The 21,779-nt window shown below is 40.8% G+C and overlaps 2 protein-coding genes across 6 annotated transcripts; one reads left to right on the top strand and one right to left on the bottom strand.

The window, feature by feature from the left end:
- Positions 1-1,210: 1,210 nt before the first annotated feature.
- LOC133554376 (oocyte zinc finger protein XlCOF6.1-like) lies at positions 1,211-9,508 on the bottom strand. Of its 2 annotated transcripts, XM_061903051.1 has the most exons (3): positions 9,211-9,508; positions 8,980-9,086; positions 1,211-2,987 (listed from the first exon to the last, which is right to left on the bottom strand). In XM_061903051.1, exon 3 carries the CDS (start codon positions 2,935-2,937, stop codon positions 1,654-1,656), a length of 1,284 nt encoding a protein of 427 aa, XP_061759035.1. In that variant the 5' UTR covers positions 2,938-2,987; positions 8,980-9,086; positions 9,211-9,508; the 3' UTR covers positions 1,211-1,653. The 2 variants fall into 2 exon arrangements, with proteins under 2 accessions (XP_061759035.1, XP_061759036.1); XM_061903052.1 differs by lacking the exon at positions 9,211-9,508 and having other exon boundaries at positions 8,980-9,106.
- Positions 9,240-18,542, top strand: LOC133554382 (uncharacterized). Of its 4 annotated transcripts, none has more exons than XR_009807107.1 (3): positions 9,478-9,624; positions 12,758-12,934; positions 16,769-18,542. XR_009807107.1 is itself a non-coding variant. In XM_061903075.1 (3 exons), exons 1-3 carry the CDS (start codon positions 9,611-9,613, stop codon positions 16,820-16,822), a joined length of 249 nt encoding a protein of 82 aa, XP_061759059.1. In that variant the 5' UTR covers positions 9,478-9,610; the 3' UTR covers positions 16,823-18,542. The 4 variants fall into 4 exon arrangements, 2 of the variants coding, with proteins under 2 accessions (XP_061759059.1, XP_061759058.1); XM_061903075.1 differs by having other exon boundaries at positions 12,754-12,934; XR_009807108.1 differs by lacking the exon at positions 12,758-12,934 and having other exon boundaries at positions 9,240-9,624.
- Positions 18,543-21,779: the final 3,237 nt, after the last annotated feature.

Below are 21,779 nucleotides of genomic sequence, written 5' to 3'. Positions count from 1 at the left end.
CCTTTGTCACCGATTATGTTCATAACTTTTATGGACAGAATTTCTAGGCGCAGTCAAGGCGTTGAGGGGTTCTGGTTTGGTGGCCGTGGGATCGGGTCTCTGCTTTTTGCAGATGATGTGGTCCCGATGGCTTCATCAGGCCTGGATCTTCAGCTCTCACTGGACCGGTTCGCAGCCGAGTGTGAAGCGACTGGGATGAGAATCATCACCTCCAAGTCCGAGTCCATGGTTCTCGCCCGGAAAAGGGTGGAGTGCCATCTCCGGGTTGGGGAGGAGACCCTGCCCCAAGTGGGGGAGTTCAAGTACCTAGGAGTCTTGTTCACGGGTGAGGGAAGAGTGGATCGTGAGGTCGGTGCGGCGTATTCTGTAATGCGGACGTTGTATCGATCCGTTGTGGTGAAGAAGGATCTGAGCCGGAAGGCAAAGCTCTCAAATTACCGGTCGATCTACGTTCCCATCCTCACCTATGGTCATGAGCTTTGGGTCATGACCAAAACGACAAGATCACGGGTACAAGCGGGCGAAATGAGTTTCCTCCGCCGGATGGCGGGGCTCTCCCTTAGAGATAGGGTGAGAACCTCTGCCAATCCGAGAGCTCAAAGTAAAGTTGCTGCTCCTCCACATCGAGAGGAGACAGATAAGGTGGTTCGGGCATCTGGTCAGTGTGCCACCCGAACCCTCCCCAGGGAGGTGTTTATGGCATGTCCAACTGGTAGGAGGCCACGGGGAAGACCCAGGACACGTTGGGAAGACTATGTCTACCGACTGGCTTTGGAACGCCTCAGGATCCCCCGGGAAGAGCTGGACGAAGTGGCTGGGGAAAGAGAAGTCTGAGCATCCCTGCTTAGGCTGCTGCCCCCGCGACCCAACCTCGGAAGAGCGGAAGAAGATGGATGGATGGACAAATTGTTGATATGCAGCCATCATTTTATGGTAAAATTCTCTCTAGGTAAAATGAGAGCTAAATCAAACAGTAATGAAGATGAAGAATGGAAAGTTATTATATACATAATTATATATATTTAGACTCAGTAGTGGCAATCAAAGACAAATTTGTCTAGTTCATTTGAGCAAAGAAAAAGAAAAGAGTAAAGTGAAATATGCTAAACAATAGAAGAATGTTAATATCAGCAGTCAATATTCAAACATTGTGAAGCTGAGCTTTCTTGGAGGAAAGATGAAAGCACAAGTACCAGGAACTTCCGACTAATAGAGTGAAAAGTGACATTTATTAAATGTTTTTATGTTTTTGATTAAACAATGGCTGCTGAGCTGTGAATGTGATGTATGAACTACAAAGTAAGGGAATATATCCCACAACCCCTACAGTGATTTCTCTGTAATGACTTTGATAAATCTGTAGACTTTTTAACTCTTTTTTAACAAAAGTGACTAGCGACAAACATAGCCACTTTTTGGGGATGTTTTGGAAAAATGCAAAAAGTCATCAGCCAGGTGGACAGTAGCCTCGCGCAGCAGTCCCAGCTGCAGTCAGAGCCTCATTAGTTAATGTTAATGAGCCAGTCAATATATTCTGTTCACTCATCAATGTCAATGCACTCCATCAAATATGATTTTCTAACATTAAACAATGCACAACAAATTGTTTAAATTTTAAAGGACAGTTGACCGTTTTTTTCAAATCCTGCATCTTCATTTGCTGCAGCTGTTCTCACCAGCACACTTGTGTTTCTTACACTGGTACTTAGACGAGAATCTTTCACCACACACACTGCAACTCAACACTTTCTCCCCTGTGTGTATTATTGTATGTGCTTTCAAAGAGTCCCTTTGTGTAAAACCTTTACCACATACTGAACAGATAAAAGGTTTTTCTCCAGTGTGTATTCTTGTGTGTCTTATTAAATTTGTCTTCTGGGTGAATCTTTTACTGCAATAAGAGCACATGAACGGTTTTTCTCCGGTGTGTGTTCTCACGTGTACTTCCAACTCACGGCTTTTTGTAAAACCTTTACCACACTCTGAACATGAAAAAGGTTTTTCTCTCATGTGTATTATCATGTGTGTTTTTAACGTACCACTTTCTATAAAACTCTTACCACATTCTGAACATGAAAAAGGCTTTTCTCCCGTGTGCTTTCTCATGTGTACTATCAAATTACCACTTCGTTGGAAACATGTACTACATTTTGAGCAGGAAAACGGTTTTTCTCCAGTGTGGATTCTCATGTGTACTTTCAGATCACCTCTTTGTACAAATCCTTTACCACATACTGAACATGAAAAAGGCTTTTCTCCAGTGTGTGTTTTCATGTGTAAATTCAACACATTTTTCCGTCCAAATCTTTTACCGCAGACTGAACAGGAAAAAGGGTTTTCTCCAGTGTGTATTCTCATGTGTACTTTTAGGTTACCACGGTAACTAAAAGTTTTATCACAGAAAGAACATGTCAAGCGTGTGTTGTCAGTGTGACATGTCTTATCATTTTTCGAGTCTTCATCATCAGTGTCGGGAGAGTGAGACGTTGTGTCGTCACTATCTGATAGTGGAGCTAAGATCTTGTCTGCTTGTGATCCTCCACAGTGGTCTCCATCAGCTTCTGTTGTCATGTGTTGAGTTGAGCTGCTGCTTGGAGGCTCCGCCTCTCTCTTCTCCTCACTTTCACTTTTGACCTCATCATCTTCACTCTTCACAATCACTGGGAACTCCTCCAACCAGTCAAGAAGCTCTCCCTCCTGACTGATGCTGTGTTCCTCCTCTTCCGCCTTAATGTGGGGGGACTGTGGCTCTTCCTCTTCATCTTTCAAGTGGGAGGTCAGAGGGTCATTTTGTTTTTTATTGTCCGGGGTCTCTTCTGCCTCCATTTCGTCTTTAAAATACAAGGCCAGTGGGTAATCTTTTTCCTTTTTAATGTGCTGTGTCTGTGGCGCCTCTTCTTCCTCAATGTGGGAGGGTTGTGGCTCCTCCTTATCCATCCTGAAGCGTCACTCCTGTTGCTTAGGGAGTAGATGTTCTTCACTTTCGTCTGCAGGACACAAGAAGACAAACATGTTTTAGAAACATCCAGCTCTGCTCATTCACACAATGCATTCAGTACTTTTACATGTACTTTAGAAAAACAAGTTATTGTATGAACTGTCTTGAAATCTCAGTGGCGGACAAACACAACACTGTTTACAACATTATTCACAAGAAAAGAAAAATCATTCCGATTGGGGGACTTTTTTCATTAGGGATGGCGATAAGGACTAAAGTGTATTTTGAGATGTATTATTTCATATAAAATTACTATCAGAACCATTTAAAAACTGGTTACAAATACTCTTAATTTGGTTGCTGACATATGCAGTAACATATTACACCAGTTCCAGTTTCGATTCCCTCATTTTCTTAAAATTATTAGTATACTTGCTAATTTAATGTTAATACTGTTCATATATCGATCTCACCACTGCAGTATTGGCCATATAGTAGGGGTGTAACGGTACGTGTATTTGTATTGAACCGTTTCGGTACGGGGGTTCCGGTTCGGTGCGGAGGAGTACCGAACGAGTTCCACACGAACATATGAAGTAGCCGCCTATGCTAAAGTCTTAACAAGCTGCTCCGCTCCGTTCTGCCTCTGTCTGTACACAGCACCCAGCATTGTCCCTCTCACACAACCATCTGATTGGTTACAAAAGTAGCGATAACAAGCCAATCAGCAGTGCGTATTCAGAGCGCATCTAGTCAGCGCTTCAGTGTCGAGCAGATAGGCATTTAGCAGGGGAGAAACGGACTCTCCGCAAATTATACTAAACACTTTCAAGTCAACTACTTTCTAAACATCACCATGAGCCCGTTGACCTTCTAGAAACAAACTGCAGCTCAGCTCACTCGCAGTCCTGGTTTGAGGTGAAGGCTAGTTAGCTTTTAGCGTAACGTTAGCTCATTTTGCGGTGTGTGCACGTGCGTGTGTGTGTGTGTTTTACGGACAGTGTTTGTTGAGGTGTGTTGAAGCAGCAAAAAAGGACATTATGTTAAATGAAGAGTTTCTGTCTCTGATAGTGTATATAATAATGTAAGTGCATCATAAAGTCTACATGAACTCCATTGTGTTTAGGGATGAATAGTCTCTTCTATTGCTATTGTACTATTTTTCAGCTATAGTTACATTAATCATTAGTAATGTAGCAGCCTAGTTTTGAATGGCAGGGTCCCTGCTATCACACGTTGATACAAATATAACATTTACATAATAAAAGTCAACTACAGGCTTCCCCAATGCTGTAATAAATTAAGCATGATGAGTTGACTTGAAACTGTTTAATGTTACACTTTTTATATGTAGAAGAAAAGTTGTAATTTTATTTCACCTAAGCAACAACTTGATGCAGTTTAATGTGGATTAACGTGGGCAGAATTATTATAGTGTTCCCAATGTTAAAAGGATCAATCCATTGTTTACAAATCTGGTAAATAAATAACCAAAAATTTATATTTTATTGTTTTCTTACTGTACCGAAAATGAACCGAACCGTGACCTCTAAACCGAGGTACGTACTGAACCGAAATTTTTGTGTACCGTTACACCCCTACCATATAGTGATACCATACTTATCGTTACTGTCCATATTTATATTAACCCGCCCACCTTTGTTTTCATTTAAGAGCTCTAGCTTCTGGTTAGCATATCTTCCTTGTACAAAACGTAGTTCATTTGCCGCCATGTGCACACGTCGCCTACGCAAGCTACGCAACGCGAGAGTATACATACACCAGGGTTAAGAATGTTAGCTTGTACCTTGCTAGCTAGCTAACAAGAGTGAGATGAAGTTGCGTGAAAAATAGATCTAACTATCATTTTAGCCAAAGACATTAAGCTAGACTTTGTCTACATGAATTCAAACAGGTTTTAAAGCAGCGTCAATTTGCAATGCCATAAAAATGGCACATTAACAATACTTGTACTATTATCTGTAAACAAACATAGGCGGATTAATACAAATATTGATAGCAACGACACCAAGTATATAACTCGAATATGGCCGATACTACAGTAATTAGGTTGATATTTGTTAGTAGCACAAAATATTTTGTAATATTTGTTATTGTTTACAAACTCAGCAAATAAGTCCCGGGCCACAGGAAGACTTTAACCAAAAATAATTTAAATAAAAGCCAATATTTGAAAATAATTTAAATATTTAATTGATATTGATATACTTCCATCCTTTGTCTGATTATGACTGTGATCAAAAAGATCTTGAAAATTAAAAACTAAATGAATACTGCCCCTGTAACTACTTAGTATTGGATCCATACCAGAATGTGAAAGTAAAGTATCAAACAACAGAAGAATCAGTGATTATTACATTTTAACAGAAATGTAGATAGAAACATGTTACAACAGAAAGTAACTAGATATTAACAGTAAATTAACAAGTAAATTAATAATTATTGTTTTGACAAAATAATACAATTAGAAATTACACAACATGTTACTGCATATGTCAGCAGCCAAATTAGGAGCCTTTAACCCGTTTTGAAATTATTCGAGAATCACTCATATACCAAACGATATATCGTGATGTACAAACCCCGATATCCATATGAGTTGGGAATGTGTGTTAGATGTAAATATAAACGGAATACAATGGTTTGCAAATCATTTTCAACCCATATTCAGTTGAATATGCTACAAAGACAACATATTTGATGTTCAAACAAATAAAAACATTTTTTTTTGCAAATAATCATTAACTGTAGAATTTGATGCCAGCAACACGTGACAAAGAAGTTGGGAAAGGTGGCAATAAATACTGATAAAGTTGAGGAATGCTCATCAAACACTTATATGGAATATCCAACAGGTGTGCAGGCTAATTGGGAACAGTTGGGTGCCATGATTGGGTATAAAAGCAGCTTCCATGAAATGCTTAGTAATTCATATACAAGGATGGGGCGAGGGTCACCACTTTGTAAGCAAATTGTCGAACAGTTTTAGAAAAACATTTCTCAACGAGCTATTGCAAGGAATTTAGGGATTTTACCATCTACGGTCCGTAAAATCATCAAAAAGTTCAGAGAATCTGGAGAAATCACTGCACGTAAGCGATGATATTAAAGACCTTTGATCCCTCATGCGGTACTGCATCAAAAACCGACATCAGTGTGAAAAGGATATCACCACATGGGCTCAGGAATACTTCATAAAACCACTGTCAGTAACTACAGTTTGTCGCTACATCTCTAAGTGCAAGTTAAAGCTCTACTATGCAAAACCAAACCCATTTATCAACAATATCCTGAAACGCCGCCGGCTTGGCTGGGCCCGAGCTCACCTAAGATGGACTGAAGCAAAGTGGAAAGGTGTTCTGTGGTCTGACGAGTCCACATTTCAAATTATATTTGGAAACAGAGGACGTGGTGTCCTCCAAAACAAAGAGGAAAAGAACCATTCGAATTGTTATAGGCGCAAAGTTCAAAAGCCAGCATCTGTGATGGTATGGGGGTGTATTTGTGCCCAAGGCATGGGTAACTTACACATCTGTGAAGGCCCCATTAATGCTGAAAGGTACATACAGGTTTTGGAGCAACATATGTTGTCATCCAAGCAACGTTATCATGGACGCCCCTGCTTATTTCAGCAAGACAAGTAGTTGCTGAAAACAGCGTGGCTTCGTAAAAAAAGAGTGGGGGTACTTTCCTGGCCTGCCTGCAGTCCAGACCTGTCTCCCATCGAAAATGTGTCGCGCATTATGAAGCGTAAAATACGACTGAAGCTCTACATAAAACAAGAATGGGAAATAATTCCACTTTTAAAGCTTCAACAATTAGTTTCCTCAGTTCCCAAACGTTTATTGAGTGTTGTTAAAAGAAAATGTGATGTAACACAGTGGTGAACATGTCCTTTCCCAACTACTTTGGCACGTGTTGCAGCCATGAAATTCTAAGTTAATTATTATTTGCAAAAAAAAAAATTAAGTTTATGAGTTTGAACATCAAATATCTTGTCTTTGTAGTGCATTCAATTGAATATGGGTTGAAACGAATTTGCAAATCATTGTATTATGTTTATATTTACATTTAACACAATTTCCCAACTCATATGGAAATGGGGTTTGTGTATTGTTATGCTAGGATATAGATTTTAGTTCATATCGCCGTTCCCAAAAATTGGTTCGCCAAGTCGTTTCGTTTGGCCCACCAAATATATTTATTTTTTATATTTTTGTTTTGAGATGTGTGTGTACGCTCAAAATGTTGCATGACTGTTCTACATCACATGGATGTGTCATGTCATGAGGTCGGTGTGCTTTTAACTAGGGGTGTGACGATACGGTCAGCTCACCAAAGGACACACGATATTGGCTTTAGGAGAACGAGACGATATTTTGGTAATTAATATGATTCTTACACCAATGTGTACTTCATGTGTATATTAATGTACTTTCCCTTGTGTTTTTATTAGTATTACTGTAACTTAATTGTGGATAATATGAATAAACAACCTCAATTGTTTTTTATCATCTCATCACTAGTTTATTCTAGATTATAAATCATGCCTCATGCTTGTATCGGCGAAGGTCGTGACCATAGACCGAGAAGTTGGTCAAACTAATTTTAAACCCAAAGACATCACTAAGAAGACACGGCAAGATGCTCATTTCTTCCCAGCATTCTTGACCCAAGGAGTGTGGATTATGTTCAATATATCAGCTAAACGGAGAGAACATGTCTTGTGTCGAAAGATATAAACATCCCATCATTATTATCAATAAAGAAACCCTATTGTTTTTCATTTTTAACTTGTATATTGCCTTATATAAGGATTGTGAATGATTAAAAAAATGCAGTTCCCCTATAAATTATAAAATGGAACAAAACGATATCATATAACAAGAACAGGATATATTGTTAATAAATTGAGCGATGAATTCATCTTGATACTGTCCTGCTTCAGTGAATAAGTTCAGACTTTCCCTTTTGAAAGGGCAGAGTCCTCCCAGAGTCTTTTGTACTAATGACTGTCTGGATTAAGTGAGGAGACTATAATTTAAGTCAAACAATTTTTTTTACAAATGGCCAAGGATAAGTAACTCATGTTTACGGGTAGCTAAATTCGATAAAACGCTGTCAACCACGTGGTTGCAAGTACCAGACGTACGGGCATGATCTTCACAAGAACTCCCACATTCCTACACACAACCATACTTGCCAACCCTCACGATTTTGCTGGGAGACCCCGAATTTTAGTTCCCCTCCAAAAATCTCCAGGGGCAACCATTCTCCTGAATTTTCCCGATTCCCACCTGTCGTCAAGTCCACTTTTCCTCCATACAAAGCAGCATGCTAGCCCAGTCACATAATATATGCAGCTTTTACACACACACAAGTGAATGCAAGCAAACTTGGTCAACAACCATACAGGTCACACTGAGGGTTGCCGTATAAACAACTTTAACACTGTCACAAATATGCGCCACACTGTGACCCCACACCAAACAAGAATGACAAACGGCGTGGCGCAGTGGGAGAGTGGCCGTGCGCAACCATAGGGTCCCTGGTTCAAGCCCCACCTAGTACCAACCTCGTCACGTCCGTTGTGTCCTGAGCAAGACACTTCACCCTTGCTCCTGATGGGTGCTGGTTAGCGCCTTGCATGGCAGCTCCCTCCACCAGTGTGTGAATGTGTGTGTGAATGGGTAAATGTGGAAGTAGTGTCAAAAGCGCTTTGAGTACCTTTAAGGAAGAAAAGCGCTAGACAAGTACAGCCCATTTATCATTTATTTAAACACATTTCGGGAGAACATCCACACCGTAACAGAACATGAAGACAACAGAACAAATACCTAGCACCCCTTGCAGCACTAACTCTTCCAGGACGCTACAATATACAACCCCCCCCCCCCCCCCCCCCCCCCAACTCCCGAAATCGGTGGTCTCAAGGTTGGCAATAATGCATACAACATATTTAAGAATGGTGGCAATAAATATAAAGTTAGTACACATGTGAGAGTAAGAAGTAAACATACCTGTTCTGTGTAACTCAACTTGATGTTTCTTGAAAAACAGCGTCCAGTAGTTGATGTTGTCGCTCCTTCTCCTCCTTTGTTGGACAAAGTTCCTCCTCGTACTCTTGCTATCGTTTTTTTTTTTAACATCACAAATATTAATTTAACAGCATTGGTTAGTCGCCGATTCACCAGCACTCACATAATTTGTAATTTAAACATTTTCACTCAATAATAACACTTTACACTTACAATGGATCTCTGCTTTGCGGTGTCGATAAGTTCCCTCTTTGTTAGCAGCTAACAAGCTAAGCTAGGCTAGGCTAGCACGTCAAAGTGCACTCAGACTAATGTATCCGGACACAAACAATTATCAACGATGTTTACTCTATTAAACGACGTACATGTGTACATGACGTTGTAATTAAGCCCAATAAACTATAATAACCAAAACAACGTATTGTCCGTCAAACGCCATCTTGTTTTTCTTCGAGCTGTTCTCAATCGTGGAACAAATGTTCGCCAAACACGTGTTTCACCGGGACAATATTGAATGGTGCACACTTGCTTCGCCAAGCCACAGAACAAAAAGTGACATTTAAGAATTGCTAGTGTATTAATTGGAAGAACATATAAGACTCATCTCTTGTACATGCAGCGAATGAGGTAATATTATTATATATTTTTTTAATATTATTTACCAGATATGTTGTTCGAAGCTAACGTGCTAGCCTTAGCCCGCTAACAGGCTTATGTAGCAAATGCAAGCGTTTTTTGAGGAGTGTATTTTATATGTTCTCTATGAGAATTATATTGACTTATTTAATACTTAAACTTTTTTTTCTGCTGTATAGTACAGTCACGCTTAACATCATTATAGGCCTTCTGAAATGAGACTTTCCTAGGTCCATTCTATGTGTCATACTTGATCATTTCGCGATATTGCCATATTTTTTTCTGAAAGGATTTAGTAGAGAACATCGACGAGAAAGTTCGCAACTTTTGGTCGCTAATAGAAAAGCCCTGCCTTTACCGGAAGTAGGTGCGCGTGACGTCACGAGTTGCACGGCTCCACACATATTCACCGCCAGCAGTAAGAGCAATTCGGACCAAGAAAGCGACAATTTCCCCATTAATTTGAGCGAGGATTAAAGATTTGTGAATTAGGATATTGATCCAAGATGGCGGCGCCCGGACGGGCTGCGACATCGCGGAGCTCCTGCTAAAGATGGAACATTTGGCAGAAATACCGGACAATTCTGCAAACTTTATGGCTGGCTCACATCGTGGTCACTCCGTGATCACGTACGACCGCCAGACAATTCTAGATGTGGACATATCGGGCCGTTTTGGACTGATAGACGCGTGCTTGCTAGACCTGCTAACTAGCACGGGACTACTTCGGCGGCTACATCCAGCGGCCTGTGAAGCAGGGGAGTATAGTAGCAGCGGGGGCCGTCTACGGAGCAGACGCCAGCGGTGTGATCGGAAACGCGGATGCCGAGCGTGGCTAAAAACAAAGCAGAAGGCTAATCCCCACAGAACACCACTTCCCTCCATCCTGAAGCCGGATTTAAATGGAAGATGCGAGACTACTGGTCTGGGTAAGGAGTCAGTTAAATTAGAACAAGTTTTTTCTGCTTTGATTCTTTCAGGGTTGGACATGTGTTCTACTGAGATGGCAAACTATGATGCGTTCAGTTTATCAAAGCAACAAACAAACAATCGGAACATGCGTTCTACTGAGTTGGAGAACTATGATGCGTGCAGTTTATCAAAGCAACAAACAAACAATCGGAAAATTCCCGTAGTATCAATTCCTAGATATGGTCGTAATTATACTAAATGCACTGGGCATAATAAACACAACATTATTAATACTGCTACTACGGATAATTTGATCAAAAATTCCCTAAAACAGCCCACTACCTATAATATAGGTCTTTTAAACATAAGATCATTGTCTCCCAAAACGTTCTTAGTTAATGATATCATCAGAGACAACAATCTTAACGTCATCGGTCTCAGCAAAACCTGGCTTAAACCAAACGACTTTTTTGCGCTAAATGAGGCATGTCCTCCTAACTTTACACATGCGCATATTGCCCGTCCCCTTAAAAGGGGTGGGGGGGGTCGCACTAATATACAACGAAAACTTTAACCTTAGTCCTAACATAAATAATACATATAAATCGTTTGAGGTGCTTACTATGAGGGCTGTCACACCGCTGCCTCTACAACTGGCTGTTATCTACCGCCCCCCAGGGCCCTATTCGGACTTTATCAATGAATTCTCAGAGTTCGTTGCTGATCTAGTGACGCACGCCGATAATATAATCATTATGGGGGACTTTAATATCCATATGAATACCCCATCGGACCCACCGTGCGTAGCGCTCCAGACTATAATTGATAGCTGTGGTCTTACACAAATAATAAATGAACCCACGCATCGCAACGGTAATACGATAGAAATAGACGGAAATGCTGATTATCGGTCCTGCTAGACACCGACCTCTATTTAATAATACAACTCTAACATTTGACAACCAAACAATTAAACAAGGCGACACGGTAAAGAATCTGGGTATTATCTTCGACCCAACTCTCTACTTTGAGTCACACATTAAAAGCGTTACTAAAACGGCCTTCTTTCATCTCCGTAATATCGCTAAAATTCGCTCCATTCTGTCCACTAAAGACGCTGAGATCATTATCCATGCGTTTGTTACGTCTCGCCTCGATTACTGTAACGTATTATTTTCGGGTCTCCCCATGTCTAGCATTAAAAGGTTACAGTTGGTACAAAATGCGGCTGTTAGACTTTTGACAATAACAAGAAAGTTTGATCATATTACGCCTGTACTGGCTCACCTGCACTGGCTTCCTGTGACTTTAAGGTTTTACTACTTACGTATAAAATACTACACGGTCTAGCTCCATCCTATCTTGCCGATTGTATTGTACCATATGTCCCGGCAAGAAATCTGCGTTCGAAGGACTCCGGCTTATTAGTGATTCCCAAAGCCCAAAAAAAGTCTGCGGGCTAAAGAGCGTTTTCCGTTCGGGCTCCAGTACTCTGGAATGCCCTCCCGGTAACAGTTCGAGATGCCACCTCAGTAGAAGCATTTAAGTCTTACCTTAAAACTCATTTGTATACTCTAGCCTTTAAATAGACTACCTTTTTAGACCAGTTGATCTGCCGTTTCTTTTCTTTTTCTCCTATGTCCCACTCTCCCTTGTGGAGGGGGTCCGGTCCGATCCGGTGGCCATGTACTGCTTGTCTGTGTATCGGCTGGGGACATCTCTGCGCTGCTGATCCGCCTCCGCTTGGGATGTTTTCCTGCTGGCTCCGCTGTGAACGGGACTCTCGCTGCTGTGTTGGATCCGCTTTGGACTGGACTCTTGCGAGTGTGTTGGATCCATTATGGATTGAACTTTCACAGTATCATGTTAGACCCGCTCGACATCCATTGCTTTCGTCCTCTCAAAGGTTCTGATAGTCATCATTGTCACCGACGTCCCACTGGGTGTGAGTTTTCCTTGTCCTTATGTGGGCCTACCGAGGATGTCGTAGTGGTTTGTGTTGTGGTTTGTGCAGCCCTTTGAGACACCAGTGATTCAGGGCTATATAAGTAAACATTGATTGATTGATTGATTGATTGATAGTGAAGGACTAGAAAAAAAAAAAGCGACGGCTCCGGGCGACAGCAGTGTGAGCGTTTCAGATGTAATTAGACACATTTACTAGGATTATCCTGGAAGATCCCTTATCTGCTTATTGTCCTCTTTGAGGCAGGAGGATCCACAGCCCCTCCACATTAAAGAGGAAGAAGAGTATCTCTGGATTACTCATGAGGGAGAGGGTCTTCCAGGGCAGAAAGAGGCTGATCTCACCAAGTTTCCACTGACTCTTGTCTCTGTGAAGACCATGAAGACAAACCACCTGAGTCCTTACACCTTCACCACAGTCCAAGTAAGTACAACATCTAGATGTCATCCAATACAATGTTCGTAAAAAATCAGATTTTCATCCAGGGTCCTACACTCTCTTAGGATGGAGATATAATTGCTTTTTAACACAACCATTCTCTTTTCTGTGGATGCTATATAGTAAAATACTGCTAGTACAAGGCGGCTAACATTACAGGTAATGGAAGTCCTCTACTGTGGCCATAACACAACAAAACATCCGATAATCACCAAAAATACTCCATTTACTTGTTTATTAACCAAGTAATAGATTGTAATCGTACGAGCTAACATCGAGGAACTACTTTTAGTCAAACAGATCCTTGCTTGCAGAGAGGTGAACTAGCTACTGAGCTGATGCTGCATTGCCTCTGAGTTGGTAAAAGTTTGGTCTAGACCAGGGGTAGGGAACCCATGGCTCTACAGCCAGATGTGGCTCTTTTGATGACTGCATCTGGCTCTCGGATAAATCTAAGCCGACATTGCTTAACACGATAAGTAATGAATAAATCCGCTGGTAATCACAGTGTTAAAAATAACGTTCAAAATATAAAACATTCTCATGCTTTTTTATGTTCAAGAAGTTGCGTTAATGGTAAGTAGTAATTTATTTATTATTGGTTAGTGTGGGGCTTGCCCTCCTGGGGGTTCCTCAGACCACCAAGAGCCTGTTTTAGGGTTACAATATTGTTTTATTTTATTTTTCTCTCAGTTGCTTTCCAGCAATTGTCTTTTTCTCTTTCGTCCTCACTCGCGCTCTGCCTCCAGCCCAGAGCCCGTCTCTCCTCCTGGCTGCTGGTTATAACAGAGCGACAGCTGATTAGATAACAAGGCCCAGATGGGCCATCTACGCACCTGTCGCTGATTTCGAGGCCGGTCCTGGCAACATCCTGCTTTGCTGCAGGCCCGCAGGCCACGCCCCCTCCACAGTTAACTTCAGAATAACAATGTTATTACAAAGAATAAGAGACCTATTATACTCTGGAAATGTTGGTCTTACTTAAAAATGCACGTGTTTAGTTGTGTTCAGTGTAAAAAAAAATATATTATATGGCTCTTAGGGAAATACATTTTAAAATATTTGGCTTCTTGGCTCTCTCAGCCAAAAAGGTTCCCGACCCCTGGTCTAGAATATACACTTAGTTTCCTATACTGCTGGTATTTCTTGTAAGGGATTGATGTGTACAAGAATGATGGATGCAAACAGGCAAGTAAACAACAATTGATGGCCAATGCAGTCACATCTGAATAAAGTGGAACCAACACTTGAGCTTAAACTAACGAGAGGAAACCTTTTCTCACATTTTAAACATTCAAGAAACTTTCAATAAAAGTAAAGTTGCAAACTCTACACAGAAAGATCCCGAGCCAGGGATTGAACCCAGGGCAACTCAGGACCTTTGTATTGTGAGGCACATGCACTAACCCCTGTTCCACCGTGCTGCCCCCGACTGTTATCGACAAATTAACTTGTCTGCGACACGTTTTGTCAATGAATTTTGTTGACAAAGTCAACGGTTGTTTGCACCTTACTTGTAACTGTCCTGAATGTGTCAGGGACACAGGGCACGTATATCAACATCACTGTTATCATCAGAGACATACTAAAAGATCATTATTTTGCTGAACTGCTTTGACTAATTACTGTAAAACAAGCTAAGGAGGGAGTGAATTGTAATCCGGGGTTTATATAAAAATGACAATTGTCATTGTTGTATATATGACATTTTTTAAATCTATTTTTCACACGATTATAATTTTCACTAAAGCTGAAAAACACAGTTTTTATGATCTACCACTACAGACTAACTTGTAATATTTTAGTCCATTCTAATGTTCTTGTGTATACAAAAAAGTATTAGTGTCCATAGTAGGAAGTGAAGTGAATTATATTTATATAGCGCTTTTCTCTAGTGACTCAAAGTGCTTTACATAGTGAAACCCAATATCTAAGTTGCATTTAAACCAGTGTGGGTGGCACTGGGAGCAGGTGGGTAAAGTGTCTTGCCCATGGACACAACGGCAGTGACTTGGATGGTGGAAGCGGGGATCGAACCTGGAACCCTCAAGTTGCTGGCACAGCGGCTCTACCAACCAAGCTATACTGCCCACATTTATGCAAACATTTATATATTTAATTGATTTCCGCCATCCTGTGTTTTTGTCAGATTATAATTGTGATCAAAATTGAACCATTCCATATCAGTATAGACATTAGTATGACCGATACTTCCCCTGTCTCTACTTGGTGTTGGATCCAAACCCACATTTTTAGTATCATCCAAAACTAATGCAAACTATCAAACCAAAAAATATGTGTTTCGTACATTTTAACGGAAGTGTAGATAGAACCATAAAGTAGCAAGTAAATTAATAAGTTTGGAGGAAATCATTCTGGAAATGATGAAGTATATTACTGCATATTTCAGCAACTAAATTAGGAGGCTTTGTAGCTCGTTTTGAAATGGTTTTATTAGTAATTCTATAATACATAATTTCGCAAAATATATTTTAGGCCATGCGGCCCATCCTTAGTAAAAAGTTCCCCCGCCGTCGCTTCGCTTGTTTTTATTTTCCTGTGAATAATGTTGTAAAAAGCAGCGTGTTTGTCCGCCACATAAAGATTTTAAGGCAGTTCATTCAATAACTTGGTTTGCTTAAAGGCCTACTGAAACCCACTAATACCCACCATACAGTCTGATAGTTTATATATCAATGATAAAATATTAACATTGCAACACATGCCAAAACGGCCGGTTTAGTTTACTAAATTGCAATTTTAAATTTCCCGGGAGTTTCTTGTTGAAAACGCCGCGGAATGATGACGTGTACGCGTGACGTCACGGACTGTTAGGAAATATTAGGGCTGCGCACACACACAGCTAAAAGTCTTCTGCTTCAACGGCATAATTACACAGTATTCTGGACATCTGTGTTGCTGAATCTTTTGCAATTTGTTCAATTAATAATGGAGGAGTCAAAGTAGAAAGATGGAGTTGGGAAGTTTTAGCCTTTAGCCACACAAACACACAGTGATTCCTTGTTTAAAATTCCCGGAGGTGAATCTTTCCTCTGGATCAGAGCGGTCAAGCGAACATGGATCCCGACCAAATGTCAACCAGCAGTTTTCGGTGAGAAAATTGTGGTAAAAAGTCGCCACTTAACAGAGATCAGCTGAGCTTGTGCCGTACATACAGCTGCCGTTGACTTCCATCAGACACTGGCCTCAAGACACCCGTGGACAAACCCCTCCGACTATCAGGTACTATTAAACTCACTAAAACACTAGCAACACAATAGAAAGATAAGGGATTTCCCAGAATTCTCCTAGTAAATGTGTCTAAAAACATCTGAATCCGTCCCAATGCAGTCGCGTTTTTTATTTTTTAACTTGAATTTTTTTTTTTTTTTTCTTGTCCGTCTCTATCAATATCCTCAAACACAAATCTTTCATCCTCGCTCAAATGGGGAAATTGTCGTTTTCTCGGTCCGAATAGCTCTTTTTATTGGAGGCTCCCATTAAAAACAATGTGAGGATGTGAGAAGCCCTCAACGGGTGACGTCATCGTCTGCGACTTCCGGTTAAGGCAGGGCTTTTCTATTAGCGACTAAAAGTTGCAAACTTTATCGCCGATGTTCTCTACTAAATCCTTTCAGCAAAAATATGGCAATATCGCGAAATGATCAAGTATGACGCATAGAATGGACCTGCTATCCCCGTTTAAATAAGAAAATCTCATTTCAGTAGGCCTTTAAGTGCATGTAAACGTACTGAATGCATTGTGTGACTGAGTAGAGCTGGATGTTTCTAAAACGTGTGTCTTCTCGTGTCCTGCAGACAACTGTGAACAACATCTTCTCCCTGAGCAACAGGAGTGGCGCTTTAAGATGAGGATGGAGGAGCCACAGCCCTCCCACAATAAAGAAGAAGAGGAGGAACACAGCATCAGTCAGGAGGCAGAGGATCTTGAATGGTTGGAGGAGTTCCCAGTGATTGTGAAGATTGAAGATGATGAGGTCAATGGTGAAAGTGAGAAGAGAGAGGCGGAGCCTCCAGGCAGCAGCTCAACTCAACACATGACAACAGAAGCTGTTGTACCATTGTCGTCTGAAAGTACACATGAGAACACATACTGGAGAAAAATCCTTTTCCTGCTCAGAATGTGGTAAGACGATATTTGAAAGTACACATGAGAATACACATTGGAGAAAAAACTTTTTCTTGTTCAATCTGCGGGAAATGTTTTGAAAAAATCTAGTGTTTAAAAGTACACATAAGAAAACACACTGGAGAAAAACCTTTTTCTTTTTCAATCTGTTGTAAAGATTTTGTACGAAGTCAATGTTCGAAAGTACACATGAGAACACACACCGGAGAAAAAACTTGTATCTGTTCAATCTGTGGCAAAGGATTTGTACAAAGTATCAATTTGAAAGTACACATGAGAACACACACTGGTGAAAAAACATATACATGTTCAAGCTGCAACAAAAGACACAATTTTGTAAGACACATGAGAAAACACAAAGATGAGAATGTGTAGAGTTGCAGTGTGTGTGGTGAAAGATTCTCATATAAGTACCAGTGTAAGAAACACAAGTGTGCTGGTGAGAACAGCAGCAGCAAATGAAGCTTAAGAAGATTACAGTTGGTACAAAATGCGGCTGCTAGACTTTTGACAAGAACAAGAAAGTTTGATCACATTACGCCTGTACTGGCTCCCCTGCACTGGGTTCCTGTGCACTTAAGATGTGACTTTAAGGTTTTGCTAATTACGTATAAAATACTACACGGTCTAGCTCCAGCCTATCTTGCCGATTGTATTGTACCATATGTCCCGGCAAGAAATCTGAGTTCAAAAGACTCCGGCTTATTAGTGATTCCTAGAGCCCAAAAAAAGTCTGCGGGCTATAGAGCGTTTTACGTTCGGGCTCCAGTACTCTGGAATGCCCTCCCGGTAACAGTTCGAGATGCTATCTCAGTTGAAGCATTTAAGTCTCACCTTAAAACTCATCTGTATACTCTAGCCTTTAAATAGACTCCCTTTTTAGACCAGTTGATCTGCCGCTTCTTTTCTTTCTCCTATGTCCCCCCCTCCCTTGTGGAGGGGGTCCGGTCCGATGACCATGGATGAAGTACTGGCTGTCCAGAGTCGAGACCCAGGATGGATCGGTCGTCGGGACCCAGGATGGACTGCTCGCCTGTATCGGTTGGGGACATCTCTACGCTGCTGATCCGCCTCCGCTTGAGATGGTTTCCTGTGGACGGGACTCTCGCTGCTGTCTTGGATCCGCTTGAACTGAACTCTCGCGGCTGTGTTGGAGCCACTATGGATTGAACTTTCACAGTATCATGTTAGACCCGCTCGACATCCATTGCTTTCGGTCCCCTAGAGGGGGGGGTTGCCCACATCTGAGGTCCTCTCCAAGGTTTGTCATAGTCAGCATTGTCACTGGCGTCCCACTGGATGTGAATTCTCCCTGCCCACTGGGTGTGAGTTTTCCTTGCCCTTTTGTGGGTTCTTCCGAGGATGTTGTAGTCGTAATGATTTGTGCAGTCCTTTGAGACATTTGTGATTTGGGGCTATATAAATAAACATTGATTGATTGATTGATTGATTGAAGCTGTAGGATTGGAAATTTGAAATAAACAACATCAGCACATATAACATGTGTAACATCATTGTTGTGTAACACAATCTTGTTATGATTCTAGGATTTATAGATTAGATATTTCAGATTACTGGTAGTGCTTTTATTTCAGTCAATACATGCATTATTATACAAGATTGTGTACTTCTATTTAATAATGAAGAGAACAATTTAACTGAAAGGTGACAATAAACAGTCCAAAACATATGTTGCATACAATACACATTTAATGTGTATACATATATTTTTTCACATTTACTAGGATAATTCTGGGAAATCCCTTATCTTTCTATTGTGTTGATAGTGTTCTAGTGAGATTAAATAGTACCTGATAGTCGGAGGGGTGTGTCCACGGGTGTCTTGATGCCAGTCTCTGAGGGAAGTCATACTTGATCATTACGCGATATTGCCATATTTTTGCTGAAAGGATTTAGTAGAGAACATCGACGATAAAGTTCGCAACTTTTGGTCGCTAATAAAAAAGCCTTGCCTTTACCGGAAGTCGCAGACGATGACGTCTCAGGGGTGAGGGCTCCTCACGTCCTTACATTGTTTATAATGGGAGCCTCCAGCAGCAAGAGCTATTCGGACTGACAAAACGACAATTTCTCCATTAATTTGAGCGAGGATGAAAGGTGTGTGGATGATGATATTGATAGCGAAGAACTAGAAAAAAAAAATTACAAAAAAAAAAGTAAAAAAAAAAAAGGCGATTACATTGGGACGGATTCAGACGTTTTTAGACACAATTACTAGGATAATTCTGGGAAATCCCTTATCTTTCTATTGTGTTGCTAGTGTTTTAGTGAGATTAATAGTACCTGATAGTCGGAGGGGTTTGTCCATGGGTGTCTTGAGGTCAGTCTCTGAGGGATGTCGACAGCAGCTGCATGGACGGCACAAGCTCAGCTGATCTCCGGTAAGAGGCGACTTTTTACCACAATTTTCTCACCGAAACCTGCCGGTTGACAAGTGGTCGGGAACCATGTTCGTTTGACCGCTCCGATCCATAGTAAAGCTTCACTTCCGGGAATTTTAAACAAGGAATCCCCGTGTGTTTGTGTGGCTAAAGGCTAAAGCTTCCCAACTCCATCTTTCTACTTTGACTTCTCCATTATTAATTGAACAAATTGCAAAAGATTCAGCAACACAGATGTCCAGAATACTGTTTAATCGCGTGATGAAAAGAGACGACTTTTAGCCGCAAATGGTGCTGCGCTAATATATCCTCTACAGTCCGTGACGTCACGCGTACACGTCATCGTTCCGCGACGTTTTCAACAAGAAACTCTGCGGGAAATTTAAAATTGTAATTTAGTAAACTAAACCGGCCGTATTGGCATGTGTTGCAATGTTAATATTTCATCATTGATATATAAACTATCAGACTGCGTGGTCGGTAGTAGTGGGATTCAGTAGGCCTTTAAATGTAACTTAGATATTGGGTTTTACTATGTAAAGCGCTTTGAGACACTAGAGAAACGCGCTATATAAATATAATTCACTTCACATCATGCAATTGAAATATTCCCATTCCTCTACATGTTCAAAAAGAAGTGGGAAGAAGCCATAATTGCTATTACTGACACATTATCACATTCTGTCACCATATTATAGCACAATACGCATGAATAAAATACAACAGTTATTTTGATGGGCGGTTTAGTCAGTTATTATTCTGCTATCCTTCTTTCTACCAATACTAATATTTATTCAACAGCCAGTTCGTCGCTGATTCACCAACACTCATCGTTGCTAAATTACATATTTTCACGCAATCACAACACTTTATACTCACACTTGATCTCTGCTTTGCGATGCGTTGATCACTTTGTTGATCACCGCATCTCTTTGTTGGCAGCTAACAAGCAAAGCTAACCAGCGAGCTCAACTAGCTAGCAAGCTAAGCCTGAGAAGAGACGCTTCAAAGTTCACTGCGACGAGTTGAGTTAATCCTGACACGAATAATTAATAGTTTATCTGTTCATACGACGGAAAACTGAGTACAAATATAAAAATGAAAGAATAATGCAGACTTTAAGACCACACTGCTATGTTGCGTTTTACGACACGATTGGTACTGGAAAACACAATTGCTTTTTGCGCATGCGCAAGGAACAGGTTCTTCTTCTTCATTTTATGACGGGTCGCAACTAACGTTATAAATGCATACTCTCCCGTCCAAAGGCTAAACCCAGTAACTCAATTTTGGTCAAAACTGAGCTGATAACAATTTTGGAGTTGCTAGGTGATATGCGATATTGTAATTTGTTCCGTAAGTAAGCTGTTACGCGCATGGCAGGACCTAGCAACTACCACATAACCGCGTAGATACAACAGAAAAATCTAGTATCTCAAGGGTATCTCTAGAAGTGAGTTACTAGGTTCTGCTTTTGGACGGGAGTACTGTACCGGAGTGTGTATCATCAGGGTGAGTACTATAGGTTACAGCAGGGGTGTCAAACATACGGCCCGTGGGCCAGATCAGGCCCGCCAACAGGTTTTATCCGGCCCGCCGGATGAGTTTGCCAAGTATTAAAATGAGTTGCATTTTTTTTTTTTTAATGAAAGAAACCGCTGTTCTGAATGTGTCCACTGGATGGCACAATAGCAATTCTGTGAGGACCAGTAAGAGGTACAAAGTAAAGCGTGGAAACTTAAAACCTGCTGTTTTGTGTCTTCCGCTTCAAACACATCGTTATTTGGCACCCTTACTACCCTATAATGTCTTTGTGTGGGTTTTAATAATAGACAGTAGTATCTTCTGTACTCGGATAATCAACTTTTACCTTGAAAATAGATTTTTGTCTTGAAAATCAACTTTTACCTTGAAAATCCTTTTTTGTCTTGAAATTTAACTTTTACCCTTGCAGAATGCCTTGTTGTCGTCCTTTTTCCAAAATAATAACATTAAAAATAATAATATATAAATAGATAAAACTTTTTTCTATACACCCAAAATGCTTCGGAATATCAGAGCCATTAGAGGCGGCACATGGACCAAACCGGTGAAATAAGGTGTTCTACCAACGGGTTCTAGGATTACCGCCAAGACAGGCCCCAACTAACGTATGAAAATACAGTGAGAAAACTTAACCCTTTTGAATAGTTTTACCTCCGATTCTCACGGTTTGTTGAGTTAACTCTGGATTGATACGTGGACATGACAAAGGAGGTGTTTGATACCTTGAAGAGTT

The sequence above is a fragment of the Nerophis ophidion genome, linkage group LG06 (assembly GCF_033978795.1).
Source record: "Nerophis ophidion isolate RoL-2023_Sa linkage group LG06, RoL_Noph_v1.0, whole genome shotgun sequence".
Classification (NCBI taxonomy): domain Eukaryota; kingdom Metazoa; phylum Chordata; class Actinopteri; order Syngnathiformes; family Syngnathidae; genus Nerophis; species Nerophis ophidion.
The sequence above is the reverse complement of the archived record's forward strand: the minus strand, read 5'-3'. Positions and strand labels throughout refer to the sequence as shown.

Excerpts from the sequence above, each read along its gene's own strand:
- LOC133554376 (XM_061903051.1), bottom strand. The coding sequence starts at position 2,937 with ATGGATAAGGAGGAGCCACAACCCTCCCACATTGAGGAAGAAGAGGCG.
- LOC133554382 (XM_061903074.1), top strand. The coding sequence starts at position 10,187 with ATGGAACATTTGGCAGAAATACCGGACAATTCTGCAAACTTTATGGCT. Across the intron at positions 10,563-16,768 it reads ATGCGAGACTACTGGTCTGG|ACAACTGTGAACAACATCTT; the intron begins GTAAGGAGTCAG and ends CGTGTCCTGCAG.